The sequence below is a fragment of the Podospora pseudopauciseta genome, chromosome 4 (genome assembly GCF_035222475.1).
Source record: "Podospora pseudopauciseta strain CBS 411.78 chromosome 4, whole genome shotgun sequence".
In the NCBI taxonomy this organism is placed as follows: Eukaryota; Fungi; Ascomycota; class Sordariomycetes; order Sordariales; family Podosporaceae; genus Podospora; species Podospora pseudopauciseta.
In genome coordinates, this window is record NC_085894.1 from 2,691,621 (window position 1) to 2,716,320 (window position 24,700).

At 52.7% G+C, this 24,700-nt stretch overlaps 8 protein-coding genes across 8 annotated transcripts; 6 read left to right on the forward strand and 2 right to left on the reverse strand.

Moving 5' to 3' along the window:
- Positions 1–267: 267 nt before the first annotated feature.
- Positions 268–1,880, reverse strand: UBI4 (Ubiquitin). The gene is made up of 2 exons (XM_062905941.1): positions 1,328–1,880; positions 268–1,266 (listed from the first exon to the last, which is right to left on the reverse strand). The coding sequence occupies exons 1-2, from the start codon at positions 1,347–1,349 to the stop codon at positions 371–373; spliced, it is 918 nt and encodes a 305-aa protein (XP_062765954.1). The 5' UTR covers positions 1,350–1,880; the 3' UTR covers positions 268–370.
- A 1,816-nt stretch (positions 1,881–3,696) lies between these two features.
- On the forward strand, positions 3,697–4,284 carry QC763_407780 (uncharacterized protein; the record flags this gene model as incomplete). The annotated part of the gene is made up of 1 exon (XM_062912416.1): positions 3,697–4,284. The coding sequence occupies one exon, from the start codon at positions 3,697–3,699 to the stop codon at positions 4,282–4,284; it is 588 nt and encodes a 195-aa protein (XP_062765955.1).
- A 685-nt stretch (positions 4,285–4,969) lies between these two features.
- QC763_0068190 (uncharacterized protein) lies at positions 4,970–10,274 on the reverse strand. Its single transcript, XM_062905942.1, has 2 exons — positions 6,081–10,274; positions 4,970–6,023 (listed from the first exon to the last, which is right to left on the reverse strand). The coding sequence occupies exons 1-2, from the start codon at positions 8,503–8,505 to the stop codon at positions 5,923–5,925; spliced, it is 2,526 nt and encodes an 841-aa protein (XP_062765956.1). The 5' UTR covers positions 8,506–10,274; the 3' UTR covers positions 4,970–5,922.
- Positions 10,275–12,444: 2,170 nt separating this feature from the next.
- On the forward strand, positions 12,445–14,768 carry RAM1 (CAAX farnesyltransferase (FTase) subunit beta). Its single transcript, XM_062912415.1, has 4 exons — positions 12,445–13,402; positions 13,483–13,570; positions 13,670–13,786; positions 13,854–14,768. Exons 1-4 carry the CDS (start codon positions 12,713–12,715, stop codon positions 14,462–14,464), a joined length of 1,506 nt encoding a protein of 501 aa, XP_062765957.1. The 5' UTR covers positions 12,445–12,712; the 3' UTR covers positions 14,465–14,768.
- Positions 14,769–17,603: 2,835 nt separating this feature from the next.
- Positions 17,604–18,510, forward strand: QC763_0068210 (uncharacterized protein; the record flags this gene model as incomplete). Its single annotated transcript, XM_062905943.1, has 2 exons — positions 17,604–17,705; positions 17,788–18,510. Coding segments are annotated over 2 exons (825 nt in total), but the record flags the coding sequence as incomplete, so codon positions are not given.
- An 11-nt stretch (positions 18,511–18,521) lies between these two features.
- QC763_407750 (uncharacterized protein) lies at positions 18,522–18,767 on the forward strand (the record flags this gene model as incomplete). The annotated part of the gene is made up of 1 exon (XM_062912414.1): positions 18,522–18,767. One exon carries the CDS (start codon positions 18,522–18,524, stop codon positions 18,765–18,767), a length of 246 nt encoding a protein of 81 aa, XP_062765959.1.
- A 466-nt stretch (positions 18,768–19,233) lies between these two features.
- QC763_407740 (uncharacterized protein) lies at positions 19,234–21,317 on the forward strand (the record flags this gene model as incomplete). Its single annotated transcript, XM_062912413.1, has 2 exons — positions 19,234–19,264; positions 19,680–21,317. The coding sequence occupies 2 exons, from the start codon at positions 19,234–19,236 to the stop codon at positions 20,021–20,023; spliced, it is 375 nt and encodes a 124-aa protein (XP_062765960.1). The 3' UTR covers positions 20,024–21,317.
- Positions 21,318–22,323: 1,006 nt separating this feature from the next.
- On the forward strand, positions 22,324–24,576 carry MPG1 (mannose-1-phosphate guanyltransferase). Its single transcript, XM_062912412.1, has 4 exons — positions 22,324–22,771; positions 22,839–22,882; positions 23,077–23,223; positions 23,298–24,576. Exons 1-4 carry the CDS (start codon positions 22,765–22,767, stop codon positions 24,192–24,194), a joined length of 1,095 nt encoding a protein of 364 aa, XP_062765961.1. The 5' UTR covers positions 22,324–22,764; the 3' UTR covers positions 24,195–24,576.
- Positions 24,577–24,700: the final 124 nt, after the last annotated feature.

Consider the following 24,700-nt stretch of genomic DNA (forward strand, 5'->3'; position numbering starts at 1 on the left):
AATGATGGAGGTCAGTGGTGTGGAGATTAGGGGGAGGTTGTCGTCAGTCATCGGTGGCAAAATGGATCAGCTGAGAGACACGTAGCGACTCCAAGAACAAACATGTTGCCCAACAGCAATCGTCGCGAAGGGATCAAAGGACAAGTCTGGACACAATTTCAATTATGCATAGGCATTCTCACTTGCAATCGGGCCAAAAGGTAATAAACCAAAACGTGATAATTTATTGCAACACAGCCTTCTTTTGAGGCATGGATTATGATGGTCATGTGCTTAGATGAACCCAAAAAAACCATTGGCTGCCATGTCGGTCAACCACCCATAACGCTGAACGCCTCATTCATATCCCAGATGCATAACCATAACCCGCTTACTGTCCACCACGGAGACGGAGCACCAGATGGAGTGTGCTCTCCTTCTGGATGTTGTAATCGGACAGAGTCCGGCCGTCCTCCAACTGCTTGCCAGCAAAAATCAGGCGCTGCTGGTCAGGAGGAATACCCTCCTTGTCCTGAATCTTGGCCTTCACATTATCAATCGTATCCGAAGACTCGACCTCCAATGTGATCGTCTTTCCGGTGAGGGTTTTGACGAAAATCTGCATGCCACCACGAAGTCTCAACACCAAGTGCAGGGTGCTCTCCTTTTGAATGTTGTAGTCGGACAGAGTCCGGCCGTCCTCCAACTGCTTGCCAGCGAAAATGAGGCGCTGCTGGTCAGGCGGGATGCCCTCCTTGTCTTGGATCTTTGCCTTCACGTTGTCAATGGTGTCTGACGACTCCACTTCCAAGGTAATGGTCTTTCCGGTCAAAGTCTTGACAAAGATCTGCATACCACCGCGGAGGCGAAGGACAAGGTGAAGGGTGGACTCCTTCTGAATGTTGTAGTCAGAGAGGGTGCGACCATCCTCAAGTTGCTTGCCGGCAAAGATAAGACGTTGCTGGTCGGGTGGGATACCCTCTTTGTCCTGGATTTTCGCCTTGACGTTGTCGATGGTGTCGGAAGATTCCACCTCAAGGGTGATGGTCTTGCCGGTCAGGGTCTTGACGAAGATTTGCATACCGCCACGGAGACGGAGGACGAGGTGGAGCGTAGACTCCTTCTGGATATTGTAATCGGAGAGGGTGCGGCCATCCTCGAGCTGCTTGCCGGCAAAGATCAAGCGCTGCTGGTCAGGGGGAATGCCCTCCTTATCCTGGATCTTGGCCTTTACATTGTCGATGGTATCCGACGACTCGACCTCGAGGGTGATGGTCTTGCCAGTGACTGTGGGAGATGAGTTAGCGACCGCGGGGTCGTCAAAGACAGGGCGGGGAAGGCAACTTACGAGTCTTGACGAAGATCTGCATCGTGGCGACTGATGGTTCGCTTCTTGTGTGATGAGAGTTGATATCGTTGATGGAGGGAGATGGCCTTTCTTGATGGCTGGCTCAAGAGGGTGAGTTGTGTAGTGGTTTTAGGAAAAGAGAAAAGATATGGAGGATGGGAGCGGGCGGAAGTTAAATAGGTCGGTCGGTCGGTCAATGAGCAAACAGGATAGAGAGAGTCGGGCTGCCGGTTCAAGGCAGGCGGGCGCGGGGTGGCTGAGCTCATGTGTCAGGCCGGGGCAGGAGCCACCTTCTGGCCCAGGCAGAGGCAGGGAAGTGCAGGGAAGGCGCCAGAACGGGCCAGTCAGAGCCAGTTCGGTGGTTTGTTGCTGTGGGGCGAACAAGGGCAATCAGGTCCGTCTGATAACACCAGCCTCGCCGCGCAGCTCTTGCCACAACCGGAGTTGATGAATAAGCACTGGAAGTTCCAGTTCGACTTTTGCGGACTTGTGCAACAAATGAGTCCGTGATGGTCACGGTTTTATGTTTCGCCTTTGTTTGTCTCAATTCCACATGGTTGAAGCCTTTGGGTCTTTGCCCTTCGTGACCGACACTCTTCGTCCTCAGTTTTGCCAAGCCCTTCCAACCTTGCAGCTGGGCCCTCCCCCGCATTTATCGATAAGACCAGGGTCCTTGTGACGTGGACGAGTTGGTGCATCCAACTGGCATGGCATCATGACGACTGACCTGCAACAGACAGGACAAACAGATGCCTTTGAGGATTACTGCTGTTATGGCTATCGAACTGTCGAAATCAGCTATTCCTCCAGATTTTGAGTAAGTAGAATCATCTAAAGCCTCTTGAGGAATATCTGTAAACTTCCCATCACTGAATATCGGTCAGCTGAGGCCAACCCCCGACCTTCCCGAAAAGCGGGGCAGGCGGTGAGCGTGCAACCCGGGCCTTGCCGTGCTTGATGGCCAGATCACAAGAGGTTCGGCCCTCTGCCGGATCTGGAGAGATACAGTACCCGTCGTATCGAACATCGCCTACTCCCTGCAGCTTTTTGCTTCGCATGGTGCGGAATATGAGCAGATGAGAAGGCTTTCGACTTCTTGTAAGTCGACACACAACCTCAGCCTTCTTATGCATATCCACTGGCGATCGGCCGTCCTGCTCCACCAACTCCAACACAACAGCCGCTCCAACTCCTGACACAGAGAGGCTACCAGAACGCCCGACGCCTTGTGAACTTTAAGGCATACTCCAAGTGACAGGTGTAGTTTCCAGTACCCGAATTTCATGCCGAAAAGTCCTTCCCAAAAAACCTTCGAAAAATAGCATCATCAACTTGCAATGAGAGAGCGAAATGTCACCATCATCAGTTGTCTCCAACGACGTCATCAGCCGGGACCCTCTTTCCGCTCCACAAGTGCCTCGACCCACAACGCCAGATCGACAGGGGTCAGCTAACAACACTTCCTTCGCCAACATGACCAAAAACGTCAAAGGAGCTGGCCACAAGGCCACATGAAACACTATTTTTACCAGACCTCCGAATAACTTATTACTCGAGACTAATTGTTTATTCCGGTAAACCAGATCTTGTTTCAAGAGCTTTCGGTGTTTCGACATGGTTTGCTGTGATACACCATTCTCTCAACCAAACTGATGTTGACGATTTCAAGTAGTAACGTTTTGTAGAAAGCAAAGCCAGTTCCTAGTGATCCCGGTCACTTACTGCCTTTGGGCGGCTCTGTGGCCCAAGCCTCCTACAGCCTTGACAAGACCGTTGCCGTAGTCCTCTCGGGATAGCTACCAAAGTCAGGTTTAGGTCGCTTTTATCTCCGATACCCCAGATTTCAGAAGCCAGTCGCAACCATGATGACCACCAGATGTTCGGTAGATAACGGGCTAGGACAGCTTCAAAATTGATACACATCTATCAGCGCCCTGCTCCCACTAACCAGCTCTCGAGACAATCATCTCCGATTCAACCATGTTGATAGCTTCCGTAGCGGCCAGTATTCGGCGTGCCATGCTGTTTCGGATCTTGAGTTCCGTTAGCAAATTCTGAAGCCCTTGAGAACAAGGCAAGATGAAGACTCCCGAACAGTCTCGAAATCTCTATAAAGGGCATCCAGCACCCCCTTTCAAGTGGAAGATTTTCTCTCATCATCACAACATTCCTTCTCAACTCATCCACTTGCCGGTCAAGTGTCTTTCAATTCAGCATTCCTTCATCTTAATTTCTCTTTGGGTTTCTGGCAAACCACTTCATCATCACGCACTCCTTCAAGCAAAAACAATATCAGCACACTATCCATCTTCCGGTAACAGGTTACCCAGCCCACCATAACCAACACCTCCCTTATCCAACCCAACAAAATGAAGACCAACACCCCCCTCCTCCTCACCCTCGCCCTCTCCCTCGCTTCCTTTTCGGTCGCCACCCCCGTCCCGTCTTCCCACTCCAGTATCAACCGCCGCTCCGGCGCCCCTGCTCATCCCAGGCACATCACCCCTTCCCTCTCCAAGCGCGCCCAACGCGGCTCCTCGGAAGCCGCCGATCCCACATATCAACAACCGGCCGGGCCCCTTTCTGATGGGTCTTCCCCCCGTTCTTCACCCATGCAGGTCGACTCGGAGAGCGACCGCTCTCCCTCCCCTCAGCAGCCGCAACATGATTCCGAAGCCGACGCCGAGGGCGAGACGGATTCCGAAGCCGACGCCATTGGCGAGACAGATTCTGAGGCGGATGCCATTGGTGAGACAGATTCCGAGGCAGATGCCATCGGCGAGACAGATTCAGAGGCGGACGCTATCGGCGAGACTGATTCCGAGGCGGACGCTATCGGGAGCCCGGATTCGAATTATGTCGCTCCCTCTGGTGGTGCTGGAAGGGGGGATGGAGGGCAGGGCAGGGGCGGTGCGCAGGGGCAGGGAGCTGGGAGAGGACGGGGGACGAATGCTTAAGCTTTAAGTTAATGTGGTTGAGAGTTGAGGTGGGGGTTGAAGTAAAGGGTGAATTGGGGGATTGGTATGAACCGTACTAGGGCTGGTACCCAGTACTGGATAGCTGGATAGGCTGAATAACACGCTCCTTTACCCTCTCGACATTGTTTGTTTACAGTTAGTGTGAACCTGATCATGTCTATGCATATCACGCAACTATGCCTTAATATCAGCTACCTTACCTGCCCACGAACCCTAACCCTTCATTAAACACCCCCCCTTGACCCCCCTTTGGTTCAACCTCAACCACACCCATCAAGACCCTCATTCTCGGTCTCCAGAATCGGAAACACACAATGACCGAGATAAATTCTAGTCAAGCCCAGTTTCTGCAGCATGATCGGGCGATTACTAACGTTTGCCAATACTTCAAGCCGCACCCGTCATTTTGCAGGCGTGGATGCGGCGGTGGGATCCTGCTAGTGTATGTTGTACAGTAAGGCGGGATGGACGGCGAGGCTAAAAAGGTTCGGAGGGGTGAGGTAGATACGACACCTTGTCACTGCTCAGTCAGTGAATGAGTGTGCCTCGCTCTTACCTATTCCTCCCCCTCGACCACCCCCCCAATGAGTAAAATCGGGGGCAGCGTTGGCTTCAGGCCCTCTTATGCTGAACACCGCCTTCAAGTCACCATCATCACCAAGAGCGCATGGAAATAGTTTGATCAATACCAAAATTCACATTGTCCCATTGTCCCATTTCACATACCACATCACATCACATCACATCTTCATCTCTATATGGCTTATCATCCCCAGCAGCACATCTCCCCCCATCTACCTCACTTGCGCGAAGCAGATCTTGGTACCAAAAATTTAAACCTCTTATCTTTCCATTCATCATCTCCTCTTTTGAAAAAACATCAGCTACATATCTTCACCCTCGTCCTGCCACACTTCCATCAACTATTCAACCGCCCCCTTTGGAAACCCCCTTGAAACTCCCAAACTCCCTCCCACACCTGCCCATTTTCTTCTTCTCTTCCTCCCAGTAATAGCAGTTCGCTCTTGTGCTCGCTTGCAAGCATGTCATTGTTGGGGAGGGGAGGGGGGGAAACTCATCGCAATTGGTTCATGATGTGCGCCCCGTCGTATTGAATGTTGTTGTTGTGATTAACTTAATTCGATCGCATTGAGGAGGAGTCATTTCCGTTATAAAAAAATCGAATGAAAAAAAAAAAAGATGTAGAGTCATAATCGCATTGCGTTGTGTTCGTTTCCGCATCCGCAGGGCCTTTCTCTAAAAGACAGTAAAGAAGTTTTGTGAAGAAAGTTTCGTTCGTGAGAATGAGAGTAACGTCGTTTTGCCCGTGCCGTCGTGAAAAAAATAGTTGGAAGCGTAAGGGTGTTGTTGACATGAGTTAACAGAAAACCAGTACAAAAAAAGCAATAAACGCCGTCGCTTAGCTTGAGAAGAACCCCCAAAGAAAATCATCAGATGAAAAAACAGGAAAAACAACACCAAAAGCAAAAAACCACATGCAAGATCCGGATCAACCACCGCAGATGTTGGTATCGTGATGGCATGATGGGACGCTTTTTTCCATGCTGAGACGATGCTGGAACGTTTTTTGTGCGTGTTCAAAAGGCAGAACGTCACTTAGTTGGCACGGATGACGAGCTTTGAGAGGAGCTTGTTTGATAATGAATCAAAGTCATAACGGTCAAACTTGGAGTCCGCACGCGTCCGGAGGTAAGACTCTGTGGAATCAAGTTAGTCTTCTGTGTCACGGATATAAAAGATAGGGGTATTCTCACCATGCTTGATGACGTGCTGTCTGACTTCGGTCATGGCGTCACAGACCGCAGGGTTGTTATTCAAGAGCTGACCGTGTCTCCGGGTGTCCCACTCAGTGAATGATGGAAGCTTCTGGGAGATGGCGTGGAAAAGACCAACAATGACACCCACTGGGACAGTCTCCATGTCGGTGCAGAACTTCTCAACGGCAACTGGATCCGGCACGCGGTAGTGGCAGTCAAACTGGATCTCCTCCCAGACGGCAAGAAGGATGGAAGCGAGCATGAAGATGGTTGGCCAGTTCTTCAAGCGCTCACCACTGTACACGCTAGAGTAAAGCGCAGAGAGTTCCTCCAGAACATCTTTCTGAAGCTCACGCCACAAATCGGCCATGGCGCACTTGATCTGGAAGTTGATCATGACAGGGGCCACAACCTTTCCATAGTACTTTGAGTCCTCGTCATCAATCTGACCCTCCATAGCAGCCTCGGTTTGTGGTTGCTCGATCATGGTGATGTGAAGGGTGAGGTTGTAAGCCACAACAAGCTTGAGAGCCTTGCGAATGACGGGCGATCTTTCCTTGGCGTAGTAGCGGTATGCGGTCTTGAAGATGTCGGTGATGAAAGGAGTGCCCTCAAAGTGGTCGTCAATGAATCTTTCGAAGCCCTCGTCAATGTGCTTGTCAAGGTATTCAGAGAGAGCCTCAGACGAGATACCCTCCTGGCCAACATCAAGGTGCTCCGTGCGGATGTCAAACTCAATAGGTTCTTGATCGGTCAAAGTCGACTCAACCCAGTCAACCTGGAAGCAGCTGTCATCAGCCACATACACCTCGCGGACCATAACTGGAAGAGCAAAGCCATAGCCATGGGTGATCCACATGAGGGTCTCCTTTTGAGCGAAACCCTTGACGTTGAAAACCGACATTCCACGGCCAAGATGACGCTCGTAATCAGCCTTCCAGTCCTTCATGAAATAGCCGATATCCTTGATGTCAATACGAGTGCAAGGAACTTGCCAGAGACGCGCGTGAGATGGCTGGCAACCAGCACAAGGTTCGCCCTTGTCACAGGTCTTCTTGAGGAACTTGCAGCGAAGGCAAGCGCGAAGCTTCCTAATTTCACTGGCCTGCTTGCGTTGCTCAGGAAGCAAAGGCCCACGACGCCTGCCAACCTTCTTCTCGCCTGTCCCATCCTTCTTGCCGGTTGACGTCCTCCGAATTACCGACTTGGTGGCCTTGGCAATGGGGCTCTTTCTTGTCCCAGAGTTTCTTCTGGCGGGAGGTGAGACGGACCCAGCTCCGCTACCGCTGGCAACTGGTCTGCTGGTGGCGGCGACGGTCTTGATAGACATGGGGGCAACAGCAGCGGCTGGACTGATCAGTTCGGTTGATGTGGGCTGATGAGGGTGATGTTGCTGGTGGCTGTGCTGGTGGTTGTGCTGGTGATGATGGTGGTGGTCACCAGGGGGACAGTTTCGGTGGTTCGATGATGGGTCTACATAGCTGTCGGAACCAGGCGAGTAAGGGGAATATGGTGGGAAGGAGACCTCTTCGTAGCTGCCAAACTCGAGAGAGTTTCTGTCAGATGTAGATGACCCCGACTCGCTGCGCAAGTGCAGGGTTTGACTTGGGTTGAAAATTGCAGCGTTTTGGGTGTAGTTCGGAAACATCGGGTCAACTGTTGTCCACCCGTTGTCGCTGCTGCCACCAAGCGACAAAACCTCCAAGTATGTCCCCGTGGGCGAATGGCTTCCCAGACTGCTTGTCACGCCCCGTGGAAGACCGTCGGGGTGGAAACCAATGGGCTCAAAATCCTGCCAGTTTGCCATGCCAGAGGTCCCCCACTGCAATGCCTGGGAGCCGTCGTCGACTGGTGAAATGGAAAACGCGGGCTCCAACTGTAACCCTTGATTCTCCAAGCCCTGAGTGGTCGCTGGAAGATACTCGATGGCGCCCTGCTGAAAGCCGGTCATGAAAGGGTTGAAGTGCATCAAAGCCGAGTCCTGGATAAACTGAGAAAGATCAGTAGTCGCTTGCTGGGTGGGAAGAGGCCAGTCCGAGATGAGACCTGTTGGGTTCTGGTGGGCAGCTGTGTGGTATGGGGAGTGCTGCTGTTGAAGAGGGCTCGACATGGCGCTCTGGTGAGTCGGTGAATGGGCACTGTGGTCATCGGGCGATGAAGCTGCTCCACTGGCAGAGTTGGGAGAGTGAACCGACACAGGCGCGCTCATGGTGCCGGTGAGGTCAAGTGGAAGCCAGCTCGTAACTGGGCTCAGGCTTTGACGACTTGACTGGGACATGGTTGTCAAGGCGGTGGAGGTGATGTTCTGGAGAGGAGCGGAGGAGGAGACGGCAGTGGTATAGGAGTAGCGGTCGCGATGATCATATCTGAGCTGCTCCAGCAAAGGGTCCCCCCCAACAGTGTTGTTGAACTCGAAGTTCATGGTGGCTAATCAGAAGCGGAACCAGGAACCAGAAATTGTAAAGGAGAGGTTGGCAAAGAGGGGATTGGAGGTTGTTCGGATGGAATTGTAGCGTGAGTGCCAGGGGCGGGCGTGGACAGACCGCCACCGCTCTTTCTTTTTGGGCGTATCAATATTTGTCGGTCAGGAAAGGTTCATGTCATAACAAGCATCAAGCGCGGCTTGTCGTTCCTCTGCTGTACTCGTGGTCTCTCGAAGACTCCCAGTCGTAACGTCGTGACAAAGAGGAGAGGTGAGGCTGGTAGAGGACGAGAAGCTTGTGAAGGCCGAGTATGAGTGCTGCACGGCCTTATCGTCCTTTGGGTCCAGTCCTGTCCTGTCCTTGGGAGCCAGAGGGTGTTTGTCGATGGTTGTCTTTGGGGAGTTGCAGGAAGAGGAGGGACCACCACCAAGACAAGACCAGTGGCTCGTTCTCCCTCTTCTCACTTCTCTTCTCACGCAACCCGCTCCACAGCAGTCCGTTGAAGAGGCGGTGAGCATGCATCGACCCCCGGTCCCGTCGGCGATGCTAATTGGGTGGGTCGTGCACGGATAAGGTGGGCACAAGTTCAAGTGCCGGCCAATCATTGAGGCGCTAAACCTGGTTGACAGTGGGCTGCTGCCAGCACCACTCCGTCCTGTCAACCCCCTCCCGCACTGTACAGGGACCTCCTCGCCTTGCCAAGAGCCTGGATCCCCAACCCCTCACCCAGCTGCCAGCTCCAGACATCTCAGAGTTTGTCCAAGATGGTGCGAGGTCCACAGAACCCTGAAGGGATCGAAGGGACGGGGAACGGGACGGGATAGCTAAGCGTATGGACCATGCTGACCACCCTATGCCTAGGAGATGACGCTCACGATATCGAGAGGAAAGCAAGACATACATATCCCGTACGCCAGCACAGCCATTGATATTGATGATCAGTTTGCTCTCGCAGATCCCAAGAGGCTGGCTGCCCAGGTGCCCAGCCGAACCAGTCGATATCCAGGTCGGAGTTTTCTTTTGGTGCTTGCGCTATCGACAAGACCGGCTTTCCAGCATCAGGTGTCGCCCATATGGTCTTGTGGGCCCGGCGGCTTGGCCCGTTGAGCCATCTGCCATGGACGTCGAACAACCTGTCACTGACAGACAGCCTTCGGACGCTCATCAGCAAGGCAGGGCTCCAGCACAGCATCACGACTCCTATGCACTGCAACAAGCAGTGGTGGCAAGTAACGATACAAACGTGCTATCTCGGCTTCTACCGAATCAATTCTCTCCTTGATGGCCCGGACTGGCGGCTACTCTCTTTCTCCCCGGCGCTGTGCTGCGATATGAGAGCATTCCAGATGGCTTTCATGCTGCCATCCGCCTCGTCATACCCTTCGCCCGGCTTTGGCTGAATTCTCTTGCTCGTCTTCCCAGCATGGTTGTTTCATGTCATCGGTGAGACCCCGCGCCCGCCGCTGGCCCATTGAGACATTCTCAGGCTTCCATGTCAGTTCACTGGACTGGCATAAAACTGCTGGATTTTCGGGCGAAGCGAGTCCGGTGAGCCCACGGACGCAAGGGAAGAGGGGATTACAGCAGGCAGTGGGCGATTACTTATCGTTGGCATGCGCCTCGTCATGTCCAAGGTGGTGCGTGGCTCCTAATAGTTCTGTACAACATCTCGTGGCATGAGGACAGGCACAAGCACAAGTCCGCGGCCATGCCAATTGCCAGCTGCCAGAGATATCCCACAGGAAGTACAGACACAGTGAGAAGTCGGTCCCGTGTCGTATGCAGCACTGCGGCGCGATTCGGGCCCAATGGTAGCATTCGGCTCTGATGGCGAGTGTTGAATTGATGATGGATGGTGGACGGTCATGAGGGTTGCTGGTCAGGGCACAGCGAAGTCCTTGCAGGGGCCAATCGTTGATCCACGCCGTTTCCCCACGCTTATCTGATCTGCCCAGTGCGGGCGCGGGGCCCCCAGCTCTTCTCTCAAACACCTTGGACCCTGAATTGACTTCAAGGCCGTTGGGGGCTTTGATATCAAAGTTCAAAAGGGATTGGATCGTGATACCCCGAACAATCCTGTGCCAACATGGACTTTGGGAATATTCAACAAACATTCCATACAGGGGATAACAGTTCCTTCTCGCCAGAACCCTCGTCGACCCCTTTGCTATCCTGGTCAGCGACATGGGCCCCTCTCGCCAAACGTCCTCACCTCGACGCCGGGGATCAGCATCCGGCCCAGGGTTATCGGAAGAGGCGTTGAACGAGGCCGGCTCGCGACCTCATCACTCCATACAAAGGCAGCAGAAACGATAAGTTCAAGCCACGTTTCTGACGATCGCCCATGCTTTGTCTTCAAAAAGAAAATAAAACCCATGCTCGGTCGAGAACCTCCTCCTCTTTCTGAACTCCACACCAGCCCCCACGAACCGAAAAACTCCGGAAGGGGGTTCTGGTTCGGAATTCTTTCCACTGATCTCCAGTGACCTGCTCCGTGCTCTCCTGTAGAGTTGCGCTGAAGTCAACTCTGACACAGGAGACAATGGACATCCTTTGACCGCTGAGGCTTGGGATCAGTGCTCATGGGATTCTTGTGCCATATCCGCCACAACTCCTGTCCAACACATACATATGCGTCTAGAAAGGGGAAACCGCACCCTGGCCACATGGCCCGCCGGTTTTGGACAAGCGATAGGAAGAGGATCAGCCACACTCCCACACGACTCCGACCGCGAGACGCCGAGCAAGCGCTTGTTCTGTCCCACAAGCACCCAATATCTTTTCGAGGGACGAAGTCGATGCTAATGGTGCATTTTGAGCCAAATCAGGAAATCCCCCTATTGTTTCTTGTGCTTCCAAAAGGAGGGGTTGCAGCAAAGGTGTGGGTGTTTGACGGCCGGCAACTGTCTACCGGAGGGATACCCGGGCCACCCCTGACCGATCTATCCGGATCTGTGCCATCGGCCGGACGCGATGCTTGTTTTGCTAACCCTGCCGGGATGTCTTCCAAGGACGGTTGAAGTCAAGAACGCGACGTGACTCCACTGAAGGCCAAGACGTTGTCGTTTTCGTCCTAGCTTGTTCGTACTCGATGAAGACTTTTTCTTTGCGTCTGAAGTCGTCCGGGCATGCCGGGGTTTTCCTCGCCACTTTCGTGGTGTTGTTCGCATGCTTTGCTGGCGGGAATTCGTGTCGTTCGTCGGTTGATGGTACGGGTGATGGGAAGAAGACTGACTGACTGACTGACAACGCCGACAGTTGGTCTATGGTGGCGGAACTACCCGCTAGTTGGCTTTCGTAGCCGGACAAACTCTGGAGAGGTTGGCGATCACACAAGATAACCCCGATGTGTTCAGCTCCTCAGTTGATGATCTGCTGCTAGCAACAACCACGATGGCTTGGGTTAAGAAGACGGTGGTAGAGATTGTTTTCAGTCTCCACCAAAAGATTAGGTGCTGTAAAAGATTAACTTGATGTGATATTTGGACGGTTTGTACTGTAACTACCATTGGATGTTTATCTTATAAGAGATGGGCAGAATACCAGGCCACGTTGAATCAAGTGTAGAGATCGAAGATGAGAGAGAAGCTACCCGGAGCTTGCGGCCGGCGTTTGGCGGAGTTGACTAAGCACCGGAGCTCCCCTCCGCTCCGGCCGGCCTTGGGCCGGGACTACCGGCTTGTTCGGCTCGGTGGTCTTGGCACGCCTCGGCCGGTGGGACAGCCCCAAGATCCAAGAGAGAAAATAAGGTCCAAACAGCATTGGATATGTTCAGTCAGTTGGCTTAAACATCACTCAAACAATCAGAAGATCTACCAGACGAAGGCGAAGACGTTTATTCTCCGCCGTTCACAGATACCAAGCTCTCCAAGTGAATCAAGTGACAAGAATGACCCGCTTTTCTCCATCCCCAACTTTGACGTTCTTGGCATCTGGCAGCCACAAGGCAAAACCTCACACACATTGAACCTACATACCCAATCGACCGTTGTGCGAGAACGCCGCAAACGATCAGTGGCTTTTCGTTATGCGGCCGGTGATGAGTTCAAAAGCGGTGTAGTTTTTTTTTGGTGAACAATATTACCGGCACAGACGATTGTTCATCACCTCGCTCACCCCGCTATTCGACTTGAGCACACCCCTGAAAACCACGCTTTCAACAACAAAGACTCTTCTCACTCACAACACCCGGGCTCTCACTCACAAATGAGCCCCCCATCGCAACAAAAAAGAGTATTATTCAGCTGGAAGAACAAGGAAAAGAAGACTACCTCGACCACAATGCCAACCTCACAATCACCACCACCGGGCCCTTCCCAACAACCACCACCCCAAGCTACCACCTCATCACAACCTGACGACCTCGAAGTCGTAACCGACGACAACGACAGCGACTACTCCTCCATCGACTCTGAAATCCCCTTTTCAACCCCCAATCTCCCCCCTTCCATGACTACAATGATGATAGACAGCCTCTTCACAACCCCACCCCCCCTCCACGACCCCCTCATCACCCCAACCTCCACCCTCCAAGACGAGACCCTATCCGACATCCTCCCCTTCCTCTCCTCCTCCCCCCTCCCCCCCGATCTCTTCACCTACAACGCCTACAACGTCCCCTCCCTCCGCCGGGAGGCTCACATTGCCTTTCTTCATGCCTCGCTTGGTAGGTTGCCAGGGAAGTTTGTCGCCGCGGACGCGAGCAGGCCCTGGTTTTTGTACTGGTGTCTTAGTGGGTTGGCCATGTTGGGGGAGGACGTGAGCCGGTATAGGGATAGTGTAAAAGAGACGGCGAGGTCGATGCAGAATGGGAGTGGGGGGTTTGGTGGTGGGGGTGGGCAGCTGAGTCATCTTGCTACGTCGTATGCGGTGGTGCTGGCGTTGGCGATTGTTGGGGTGAGTTTTACTGGATAGAAAATCAAAGAGGGTTTTGTTTGCTGATGATGAAAAAACTTTTTTTTTTAAAAAAAAAATAGGCAGAGGAAGGCTTTGAGGTTATTGATAGGAGGCAGATGTGGAGGTGGCTGGGGGGGTTGAAGCAGAGGGATGGTGGGTTTGAGGTCTGTAGGGGGGGGGAGGAGGACATTAGGTACGTTGTTGCTATGCTGGGAATGGATTAGGGGTAAAGGGCTGATGATGGATACAGAGGGGCGTACTGTGCAGCTGTTATCATCACGCTGCTCGATCTGCCGCTCGATCTAACTCCCGAATCGCCCGCATATAAACCCGACGACCCGAGTTTTAACCTCCTGTCTGGAGTAGCTGACTACGTTCGACGATGTGAGTGTTCTTTTCTTCTAGCCTCCCCCACTCTCCCACATGAATTTTACCAACATCATTATGCTAGGCCAAACCTACGAAGGCGGGATATCCTCCTCCCCCTCCGCCGAAGCCCACGGCGCCTACGCCTTTTGCGCATTGGGGTGCCTCTCCCTCCTCGGCCCCCCGAGTATCACCATCCCCGAAACCCTCAACCTCCCCTCCCTGCTGTCATGGCTCTCTAGCCGGCAGTACGCCCCCGAAGGAGGCTTCTCGGGGCGGACCAACAAGCTCGTTGACGGGTGTTATTCCCACTGGGTCGGGGCGTGCTTCCCCTTGATTGAGGCCGCTCTGGCCAATTCCCCAACTCCGGTGAATGACAGTTTGTTCAGTCGGGAGGGGTTGATACGTTATATTCTGAACTGCTGTCAGGATGAGACTAAAAGGGGGGGGCTGAGGGATAAGCCGGGCAAGATGAGTGACGCGTATCATAGCTGTTATGTGCTGAGTGGTTTGAGCGCGGGGATGCATCAGTGGGTGTTGGAAGACGAGGAGTGGATGGTGCTGCCTTATTTGGAAGGGGAACAGGTTTTTGAGAATGCGGATCGGGTGAGGCCGGTGCATCCTGTTTATGTGATCCCGCAAGGGGCGGTGAGGGCGATGAGGGGGTATTTTAGGGGGAAGGGGGGGTTTAACTGAGTCTTGTGTTTGATGATGGTGTGGTTGGAAGATATATGTGTGTTGAGTCTGGAAGGGTTTGTACAGGAATAAAATAGGATATGTGCATGTTTGGTGTAGGTCGTTGGGCCACTGGGATATACGTTGGCAAAAGTATAACACGGTGTCAAAAAGTTATTTTAGTTGCTTTTTGCTTGTGGTCACTGAACAGAGGAATGAGAGTAAAATGCTGTCGAGAAACAACGCGCATGTTGCCATGGCGAGGGCAGATAAAATTGTGGATTGCTTGTTGTTGGCTTCGGAGTGGAAACGTTCTTTGGATTGTCTATCGGCAACCTGTTGCAAACAAGGTTGATGATATGCTGCAAAGTAGGGGACGTCAAAATTCCAAGAGAATGTGGAAGGAAGTCAAAGAGTTTGTCAAGTGCAGTGAAATCTAAAGTTGCTTGCAGCTGACCTTCAGTCTGGCGAGGAAGAGAAGAGAAGAGCAGAGCAGATATCACGTGTCTAATCACATCTATTCCGCCGTGACCACCCCAAACCAACCGCTCTCAAAGCAAGAGAGAGATGTCCAAATCCGGTGAAACAAGGGTACTTGATTGGCTGTTTCATGGCCTCTCTGTACATGTGAGAATCGTTAGCTCGCTGGACGAATACGAATGGCAACAGCAACCTGTCGCCATGATGGTCAGATGAGAAATGAGTAGTTACGATCTTACTTCAAGTCTAGAATAAAAATAACATGCAGGTATTTCCTGACTTCTCGTGCCTTCCCATCTAGGGCCGGGGGACATGCACAATGCACGTATGACATAGGTGGTGCATTTTGCAGCTAGCTATCAGAGGCAAAAAGGAGGCCTCGGAGGTTTACTCATGTTTCTGCTTCTTTCTTCTGCCGGCAGCGGAGGAGGTGATGGTGTTACTGGTGTTCCCCCAATGCTTTACTTTGTAAAGATCCCGAGCCATGGTAGCCGTGTATTGCCTGTTGGATGACCTGCATCTACCAATCTGCCCCCGACTCTGGATCTGGAACTGACGGTGAAGCCTACAGAATTGTCACACGTGCTCATGCTATCTGTCCTACTCTGTGTCCAGATCCAGAGGCTGATGGACGATGTTAGGAATCATGAGATAGCAAGATAGATAGACATCGCCACTGCAGGCCCATCTATCTCTAGCCTTCTCATTATCCCATCGATGCCGGCAAATCTGAAACCTAGAAAGAGCAAGAAACGGTCAAGATGAGCGAGCGATGGACAGACGTGGCAATCCTGAGGCGCACCCAATACTACCATTGCATGTCTATCTCATGCACGACGCCCTGGACAGACATATGGGCTTCTTGCTTCTTTCCTCGTCCAGCCGTGTCAAGCAAATGGGAACAGAAGGAATGTGTCTTACCACCCTCTCCGCGCCCGACTGGTACTGGTAGTACCTCCCCCTCTTTTGATGTTCCCATGGGATCGGCTCAGAGGGATGGTCAGCGAAGCCTGGGGAAGTGAGAAAAGCTGGGACTGAAGCATCCACACCGGCTTGGATGTCTAAGATCTCATCGTGATTCGGTTTCTGGAATCAGATGGTTGGTTGGTTCCATCGCCCATGTTTTGACGACGCCTGACGCGGAAGCTCGGCATTGGAAACGAAGAGAAGGATGTTCAGGTTGTGGGTCAATGGTTTAGTTGAGAGTTGAAGTGAGTGGTCGCTCATCGTGACTCCCCTCATCTGCAGACCCAAGTTGGATGCTGGGCGTGGACAGATGGATGCCCGTTTGGAATCCAGCTGAGAGCCCAACGTTTAGCGGTGTCTAACATCAGCTCTTCCGGGGGAAGCAGGAGAAAGAGAGGAGGATTGTCCTTGCTGACATTTCTTTCTCCCGGCGTCCCAGACCTGTCGATTTGCTGGATCTGTCCATGGGCCTCGATAATGGGCCCTCCCCCAGATGGGTCCCGGACGATATCAGTTGATGGCTACCAGTCGCCCGAGGGGGAACAAGAACAACGAAAAAAAAAAGGTTGCATGGCAGGGCCTCTCTCATGCATTCGGACGTTCAGATTCTGTTGTGTAATCTGTTTTGGTTATTATGTGAGCAGAGAAAAACAGAAAGACTCACCTTCGCTGTCACGTCGAGCCGGACCCAGACCCAGTATGCAGCCCGAATGAAGGCCCAGCCCAGATATCGCCATGAGAAAAAGACCGAACAAAGGAGGGGCTGTCAATACGCCGTCTGGTACATAGAGCCGGCAAAGGCTGCACTGTTGCGAGATGACGTTTGCTTGGACATTCCATGAAGGATGAGGGGTTAGCTTTGCCCCTCCCCCTCACCAACATCTTTTTTTTTTTCCCTTGATTACTGCAGGGTGTGAAAGGACCCCTCCTCCTCCTGCTCAGGTCTTGTCTCCCAATTTGTCAAACACGGACCCGGCCGTGGTGATTCCGCCGGCACAATACAAGGACCACGGTGCTGGATGTTGGATGTGTGGCCGTTGCCTTCTGTGCCGAAGGCTGGAGGTTCCAGAATTATCCCAATTGGCCATCCGTCTCGTTCGGCTTGGAGATGCACACCATTCAGTTTCATCCCGCACATGGGACTCGGTTGTCCGGATTGGGGTTGGGTTTGTGGTGAAGACATTGGATTCATTTCATGTCATTGAATGGGTACCCATCCAGCCTTCCCAATTGGTTGCTCCAGGCTCTTGAGTTCTTGCCTTGAATATGGCGGGCAGTCGAACAAGTCCTGTCCTGCCTTCCTCATCTGGCTGCCCGTGGCTAATGGAAGGTACGATAAGGATAAGGCTGTGGTTACCTATTAATGCTCTCTTGCCTATCCTGTCAGACAGGTACAGCTTTTCCCTAGAATAACTCATAAAAAAAACACTTACCTTCCATTCCCTTCTCACGAACCCCCCCGCTTCTGTACGAGCCATGTACATGCTGCACGCTGTTGCTGTCGCCGGTATCGATTCGTTCGTCAGTTGCCCCCTCGGCGCCCCGACCCATACTTGGCTTCTTGTTTAATATCAAGAAGCATTGCCAACTCATCATTGCATGAGTGTCAAGGTCGGCCAGTGCCTAGTTGCCTTGCGACGTCGCTGACCACTCAAAAGGCCGAGTTGTCGTTAGGGCCAGACGCCGACAGACGCAGGCGATGCAAGGGTTTGCCGGCCCCCCCAGCCACTGTTCATGCACCACATTCCCTCCCTCACCGACTTCCAATGTCCTCTTCTCTTCTTCGAAGCGCCGCCGTTCGTTTCTTACCGACCTTGTTTGTCAACTGTCGTCCCGAAGATCCAATTGCCCGTCCCTGATTCGTCCGTCCTACCGTGCACTAACACGCGGCCCCACAGAAACTGTTTCTCGAACCACCACTCTTCGGCGCCGCATCAAATATCAAAAAAAAAAACAAAAAAAACTTTGTTTTCTCTGCTGACGATGACGGAAACCTGCCGTGGGCGAATCGCCATGGCCCGGGTGACGGCCAGCGACGGCTACGGATACCTGGCATCATCACATCGAGATATCGTCACAAATGCTTAACCCCCTGCAATGTATCTATCTGTAGGTACTCTTCGGAGAGCTTGTCCACGGCCAACGCTGTTCCTGTGTACACTACCAACCGCTACTTGGTCGATTCGACTGCAGCTGCATTAGTGGCCGCGCATATGGATCTCAGAGAAGTCTCCCTTCGTCCCTCCTTGTGTCCCCGTCCGTCACTGCGGTGCTCTGATGAGCCGGCATTTCCCTCCAGAAGCTACAGGGCACCGTTGTCTGTCTGGATGCCCCGGCGGCACCAGCCCAGCGGCGATATCCCCCAGAGTGCCGCCGAGGTGGACGAGTCGTCCTGTCCGTTTCCCCTTCCGGTCTACCTGCAGAAGCAGAGACATTGGCCTTCGGCGGTTCCATTTTTGCCACCTTCTGAGAAGGCCATGTCTGCATACAAACGCGCCTTTTACCCAGAAAAAGCCCGCGGGCCCGCCCAGATCGGACCAAAACAAAAGGGAAGAGCGGAGGGGGGTTGGACAGGTGCGGGAGTGGAGGCCGGAGCAGGGCCAAGCCTGAGAGAAGAATAGCAACATCGAGCATGAGCAAGTGCATCATGGGCCAACAGGACCCATATCCTTTCCCCATACCATACTGGTCGGACTTATCAGAGGAGATCTTCCCCTCCAAGTCGATGCATCCCCCCATGTTGATGGGGTGGAGTTGGTCCGGTCTCAGCGGTTGTATCAACTGGCAACGACACACGCCAACACATCAAGAGGGTCACACTTTGAGCCGCATCTTTTGTCGACATGCATTCGACAACCCTTCCACTCTGTCCGTCTAGCTTTCCGTCCTTTCCCTGCTGCGTCTGGTGTCTGTATCTGGACTTTTGCCATCCCCCCCGTGCCCCGCACCACCACCGCCCGTCACTGCAATAAAGCACACATGTCTCGCCGTTTCTGGTCCACGACTTCCCTTCCTGCGTCCGAGCCTTGATACGTAGCATATCTATCAGCCCTGACTTCTCTCACCACCCAAACTCATACCACCCTCTCGTCTGTAGGACAAGCTTCCACCTCCGGCCTCTTACTCTCTACCTCTCTCTATACCACTTCCACCCCCAGCCAGGTTGGGCTCGACTGCATCGCATATCGCACCGAGTCCCGGATCCAGCCTTGCCGTCCGTTCTTGCTTTATTGCATCGTCCATATTTTCTTTTTGGCTTCCCGGGACCTGCCAGACGTCTGTTCCACGTCTTGAACCTGCCGTGCTTGTCACATTGGGGTCTCATTACGAGGAAATTTGTCACCATGGTTGGCTTCTACATGCAGTACCTGGAGAGTAAGTTCTTCCTTGACTTTCTGGAAGCTCTCTTTCTGGCCTTGCCGTCTAAACACCGTTCCCGCATTGTTTCTGTTGTGGTGGCATGTCGTTGTTGACCACCCCCCCTGCACGACATCTTCCCACAACATACACACACCTTACCTATGTTCCTGCTTCAGACTTCAGATCCCCTGGCACAGCATCCATCCACCCCCTGGTCATTCATCCCTCGATCCGGCACACCATGTATACCTGCTGCACCCCATAGGGCTGAGGGGGTTCAGGTTGGGCTGTCATGCAGATCACTTCATGTCAGGCCGTTCTTGCTACCACTCCCCCTCCTCCAATACTCTCCCTCCTGTAGGAAACGACAATGCCCAACGGCTGAGTATGGGATCGTTCCAGGGCCGTGCTAATCGAGGATGACTTGCAGGTCTTTGCCGCCGGCGTGGATGGCACGACCCCAGCTACGAGTGCTACCGCGACAGCAGCGGCTACACTTGCCTGGTTCTGGTGAATGGCCGTGAGTACCAGACGGACCTTGCATACGAATCCGGGAACCTGGCCCAGGAAAACGCAGCCATGCGTGCTTTTATGGTTTGCCGGAACTTTTCAGTCAATGGCGGCATGCTTGCCCGCAACGGGATCGTCCAGGGGCTGCCTGCCGACGACAGCAGCGTTCGCAAGTCTCGGAAGAGCAGCCGGCACCACCCGTCTACAAGCCACCGCAGGTCTGGACACCACTCCAGCAGCAGTTCGACCACCTCTTTGGAGTGATTGCCAGAGGAGCCGCGTTTCTGCGTGGCGGGAGCAGGGTGGATGTTGGGATTCGCTGAATCGCCATGTCTGCCTGCCCCCTTTTGGACCGAACCATTGCCCAGCTTGTGGAACAGATCCCGGGCGACCCCTACCACCTGGACATTGGATTGTTATTCCCCCAATTAAAATCGGAGAAGGCTTCACAGCGAAACACAGTGAGCGAGACCCCGCAGATGATACCTGGATGGTACTGTCCAGTTTTCATCCGGGATCGTTGAATTGGTCAGCGGCACAGCGGACTTGATGGAATTTTCCACAAAAAAAAACCATTCTTGCATTCTCACGAAATGACGAAACGATATTTACGACGACATAGACAAGCTCGAGCTTTAGCGACCTTTTTTTACCCCATCCAGAGCCTGCCTGGTTCCGGCCTTGGCTTCCCTGATCATATCCACGGTGCATATTTTGGATTTCTGTTTTGATGACTTTCGCTTCATTTACAAAAGACACGGAGACACTTTTTTCTTCACACACTTTTCCAGCTGGGTATGACAGGACCAGCCGGTTGGGTTTGTGGGAGAAGGTCTGAGCTAACCGGACACTTGGGGGCAACTCTGGGTGGCCGCAAACACCTCACTGGGCAGCAAACATATCGAGTTTTCTCGCCTCTGGATGGACTATTACTCTTGGACCAGGGACCTGGCTTGCGATTTGGCCTGGAGTTTTCTACTTTTTCTTTTTTTTTTGGTGCACACTCGGTTTCCTTGTTCACACCCTGGGCTCAGCCTCTCTCTGTCAATGCCGGATTCCTATTTCACACAAGGAGGAGGACAGGATTTTTTTTGAACGTCTAACCTGTTCACAACCATTTCACTGGGCGCTTTTTTAGGCCGCATGTTCTGGAGAGGGCCGTTATTATGTAGCGGAGGGGGGCATTGGACGCTGTTGGAGTCGCGAGGAGTTTTTTCAAAGACTGGAAAGAAAAAGGTGGAGGAATTCACGTTCTGGCATCAGCGGGAGGCACCGTTAAGGACCGCCTTTTCTATGCCCCCTTTTTGGATGAGTGTGGTGGTGGTGGTGATGATGATGATGATGGTGGTGGTGGTGGTTTAGTCTGTTCCTTTTTTTTCTTTTTACGTTTACGACATGATGATGAATATGATGACCCTTTTAACGACACCGTTTATGACGACAAAAAGAGGTGGATTGATCAGAGAAAGCAGAGAGACAATTTTGATGACTTGAGAAGAAAGATATATCACGGGAGAAATGAATACACGGATTTGAGCACATGGCTGACTCTCCTGATTTTCTTTGCATGTTTTCAGTATGTGATGGTGATGATGATGATGATGGTGATGGTGATGATGGTGATGGTGATGATGGTGATGGTGATGATGGTGATGGTGATGGTGATGATGGTGATGGTGATGTGGCGGATGCCAAAATTTTAACCCCTTTCCAATCCGACCGGTCCGGAACGGGGTCCGAACCCGGCGCCGCGCAACAGTGTTACTAGCTGTATATACGCCGTGTCGGACCGGGAACCGGAGCCGGCCGACGAATGAGAATACGGAGCACGCTATGGGGGCTTTTTATGTTGTTGGGACGGAAAGTCACGTTATGTTGTTGGTTGCACAAGGTCACAAGGTCTTGGGGAGCAGCAGGTGACCTCGTGGTGAAGCTTATGTCAAACATGGGCTTTCGTTTTGTTTCATAGGTACGCGACGAGGTCCCCCAACAAAAGGTGGCTGTGCAGAATTGGGATGTGCATGATTTGAGGGATCTGGGAAGGTATGAACCAGGTTTTTGGGTGTTTGATGTAGATCAGGGCAGGGCTGGGGAGGGAGGTTTATGGGTTTTTGAGGGATAGGTGTTGAAGACGCCCATAGTAGCGGAGTATATAACATGTGGGAGAGCAAGGAGTAGCTAGAGGAGAGCAACATTCGAAGAGCAGGCAGAGTCTCATTGATAGCTCCAGCTTGCTCTGAAGAAAAGAGCTCAACCCCCTTCCCCTGAATTCCCCATCTCTCCCACAGGGTTGAGCTGATGAATGTTGCCCCCAATTTCGCCAGGGGAAATTATACGGCTTGATTGGCTGCTCAGCTGGCATGTGGCCAAGGAGTACCCCAGACAATTGGTTGCAGAGCTGAGGAGAAAAGCACGGACCAATCTTCAGCAAAGGCCCCATTTTGTGTTGTCTTAGCTGCTTGCCCGCCAGGGGGAGGGGCGCCATGTGTTGTGTTGTGGCAGCAGCTGTGGCATGGTCAGTCAGTAGTAGTAGGTGTCCTTAGTTTTTTTTTTTTGTGCTTCCTGTCCTCTCTTCATCATCTTCGACATCTTCATCACGAACTTCCTTCGGCCTTAATTTTTCATTGTGCGGTCGTGTGCGTGTCTCTCGTGATCCGCGCGTATTATATTCATTCTCAAGTTGCAGTCTGGGCCTAACTCACCACCCCCACTCTTCTCGGACCTTAGCTTCGTGACCTACCTACCCAACTTGGAGCGTGTCATTCCCAATTATAACCTGCTTTCTTGAGAGGAGCAACAAGAACTTCGAAGGGGCCAGCTTGCTTTTCTCGTTCACCAACTTCCTTTCTTACGCTCGTTGTAAAAGTCGAACCATTTTTTTTTTAATACACCGCAACTACCCGCTTTACGCACTACCCGAGAGCGCGCGCGCAATCGTCAGACGTCGAGTCCATCGTTCACGGTTTAGCAAACCTACACCGAGTTATCCCCCTCAACAAGCAATCATGAAGGGTAAGTGCCTCCTCTAGACGGACTTATTCAAGATGGACGGGAAAGCTGACTTTGTCCTTCTTCACAGCCCTAATTCTCGTCGGCGGCTTTGGCACTCGCCTTCGCCCTCTCGTACGTTCTGCTGCCCTCCCCTCCCTCCATTCCACGCTCCCTTTCGATGGTGCCCAACACATCACGAACCAACACCGGCGATCTATTCCCCCTCCCTTCCCACACCGGCGGGCCTTCACCATTGATTACGAGAGACCGTTGCGACTTCACCGTTCAGGAAACCTCGAGTAGCTAACCTTTGTATCGCTCATCAGACTCTGACCCTCCCCAAGCCTCTGGTCGAGTTCGGCAATAAGCGGATGATCCTGCACCAGATCGAGGCCCTTGCAGCTGCTGGTGTTACCGACATTGTATTGGCTGTCAACTACCGCCCCGAGATTATGGAGAAGTACCTGGCCGAGGTTTGTCCAGTCCCACACCACTACACACCAAAGTGACAAGCCCACTAAGATGCATCTTCTTTCTCAAAACACAGTACGAAAAAGAATTCGGCATCAACATCACCATCTCGATCGAATCCGAGCCCCTCGGCACGGCCGGCCCGCTCAAGCTCGCCGAGGAGGTGCTCCGTAAGGACGACACCCCCTTTTTCGTGCTCAACTCGGACGTGACGTGCGATTACCCCTTCAAGGAGCTCGCCGCCTTCCACAAGTCGCACGGCGATGAGGGGACCATTGTCGTGACCAAGGTGGAGGAGCCCTCCAAGTACGGCGTCGTGGTTCACAAGCCGGGGCACCCGACCAAGATTGACCGCTTCGTCGAGAAGCCGGTCGAGTTTGTGGGCAACAGGATCAACGCGGGCATGTACATCCTCAACACGTCGGTCCTTGACCGCATCGAGCTGAGGCCCACCTCGATCGAGCAGGAGACCTTCCCCGCCATGGTGAAGGACGGGCAGCTGCACTCTTTTGACCTGGAGGGCTTCTGGATGGACGTCGGGCAGCCAAAGGATTTCTTGACGGGGACGTGCCTGTACCTGTCGAGCCTGGCGAAGAAGCAGAGCAAGCTGCTGACCCCGACGACGGAGCCGTTTGTGTACGGGGGGAACGTGCTGATTGACCCGAGCGCCAAGATTGGGAAGAACTGCAGAATAGGGCCCAACGTGACGATTGGGCCGGATGTGGTGGTGGGGGATGGGGTGAGGCTGCAGAGGTGTGTGCTGCTCTCGGGGGCCAAGGTGAAGGATCACGCTTGGGTGAAGAGCACGATTGTGGGGTGGAACAGTGTGGTGGGGAGGTGGGCGAGGTTGGAGAATGTGACGGTGTTGGGGGATGATGTGACGATTAGTGATGAGGTTTATGTTAATGGGGGGAGTGTGCTGCCTCACAAGACGATCAAGGCGAATGTGGATGTGCCGGCTATTATTATGTAAGGGCGGGGTTTTGAGGGGACAGAAATGGGGGATTTATATGGGATTGTAATTCATGATATTCTGGGAAGGCTGGGAGCAGTTGGGTGGGGAAGGGGCCCAGGTTATTTTTTTTCTTGTGAAAAGAAGAATTGTTTTTTTTGTTTGAGATGTTATAAGATTTTTTTTTTTATAAAAAAAAAAAAAAAAAGAGAGAGAGAGAGAGAGAGAGAGAGAGAGAAATGGAAACACTCCACACACATTTGATGTTGAGATATATTCAAGCTATTTGGTGATGGGTGATTGGGTGTTGAAGAACCAATGTATACAGACGGTGAAAATAGGAGGGCAAGGATTAGCAAAGAATAGTATGGTAATATATCACCACCACCACTACCAGCAACCAGCCCCTTTTTATGTCAAAAGCCCATGATAGCAAAACCCCGCCCTTGTTGCGCCAATTCTCCAAACCCACCCATCCACCCGTCCTTTCCCGTGCTGATAAAAGCCCATAAATAATTGCTGAATAA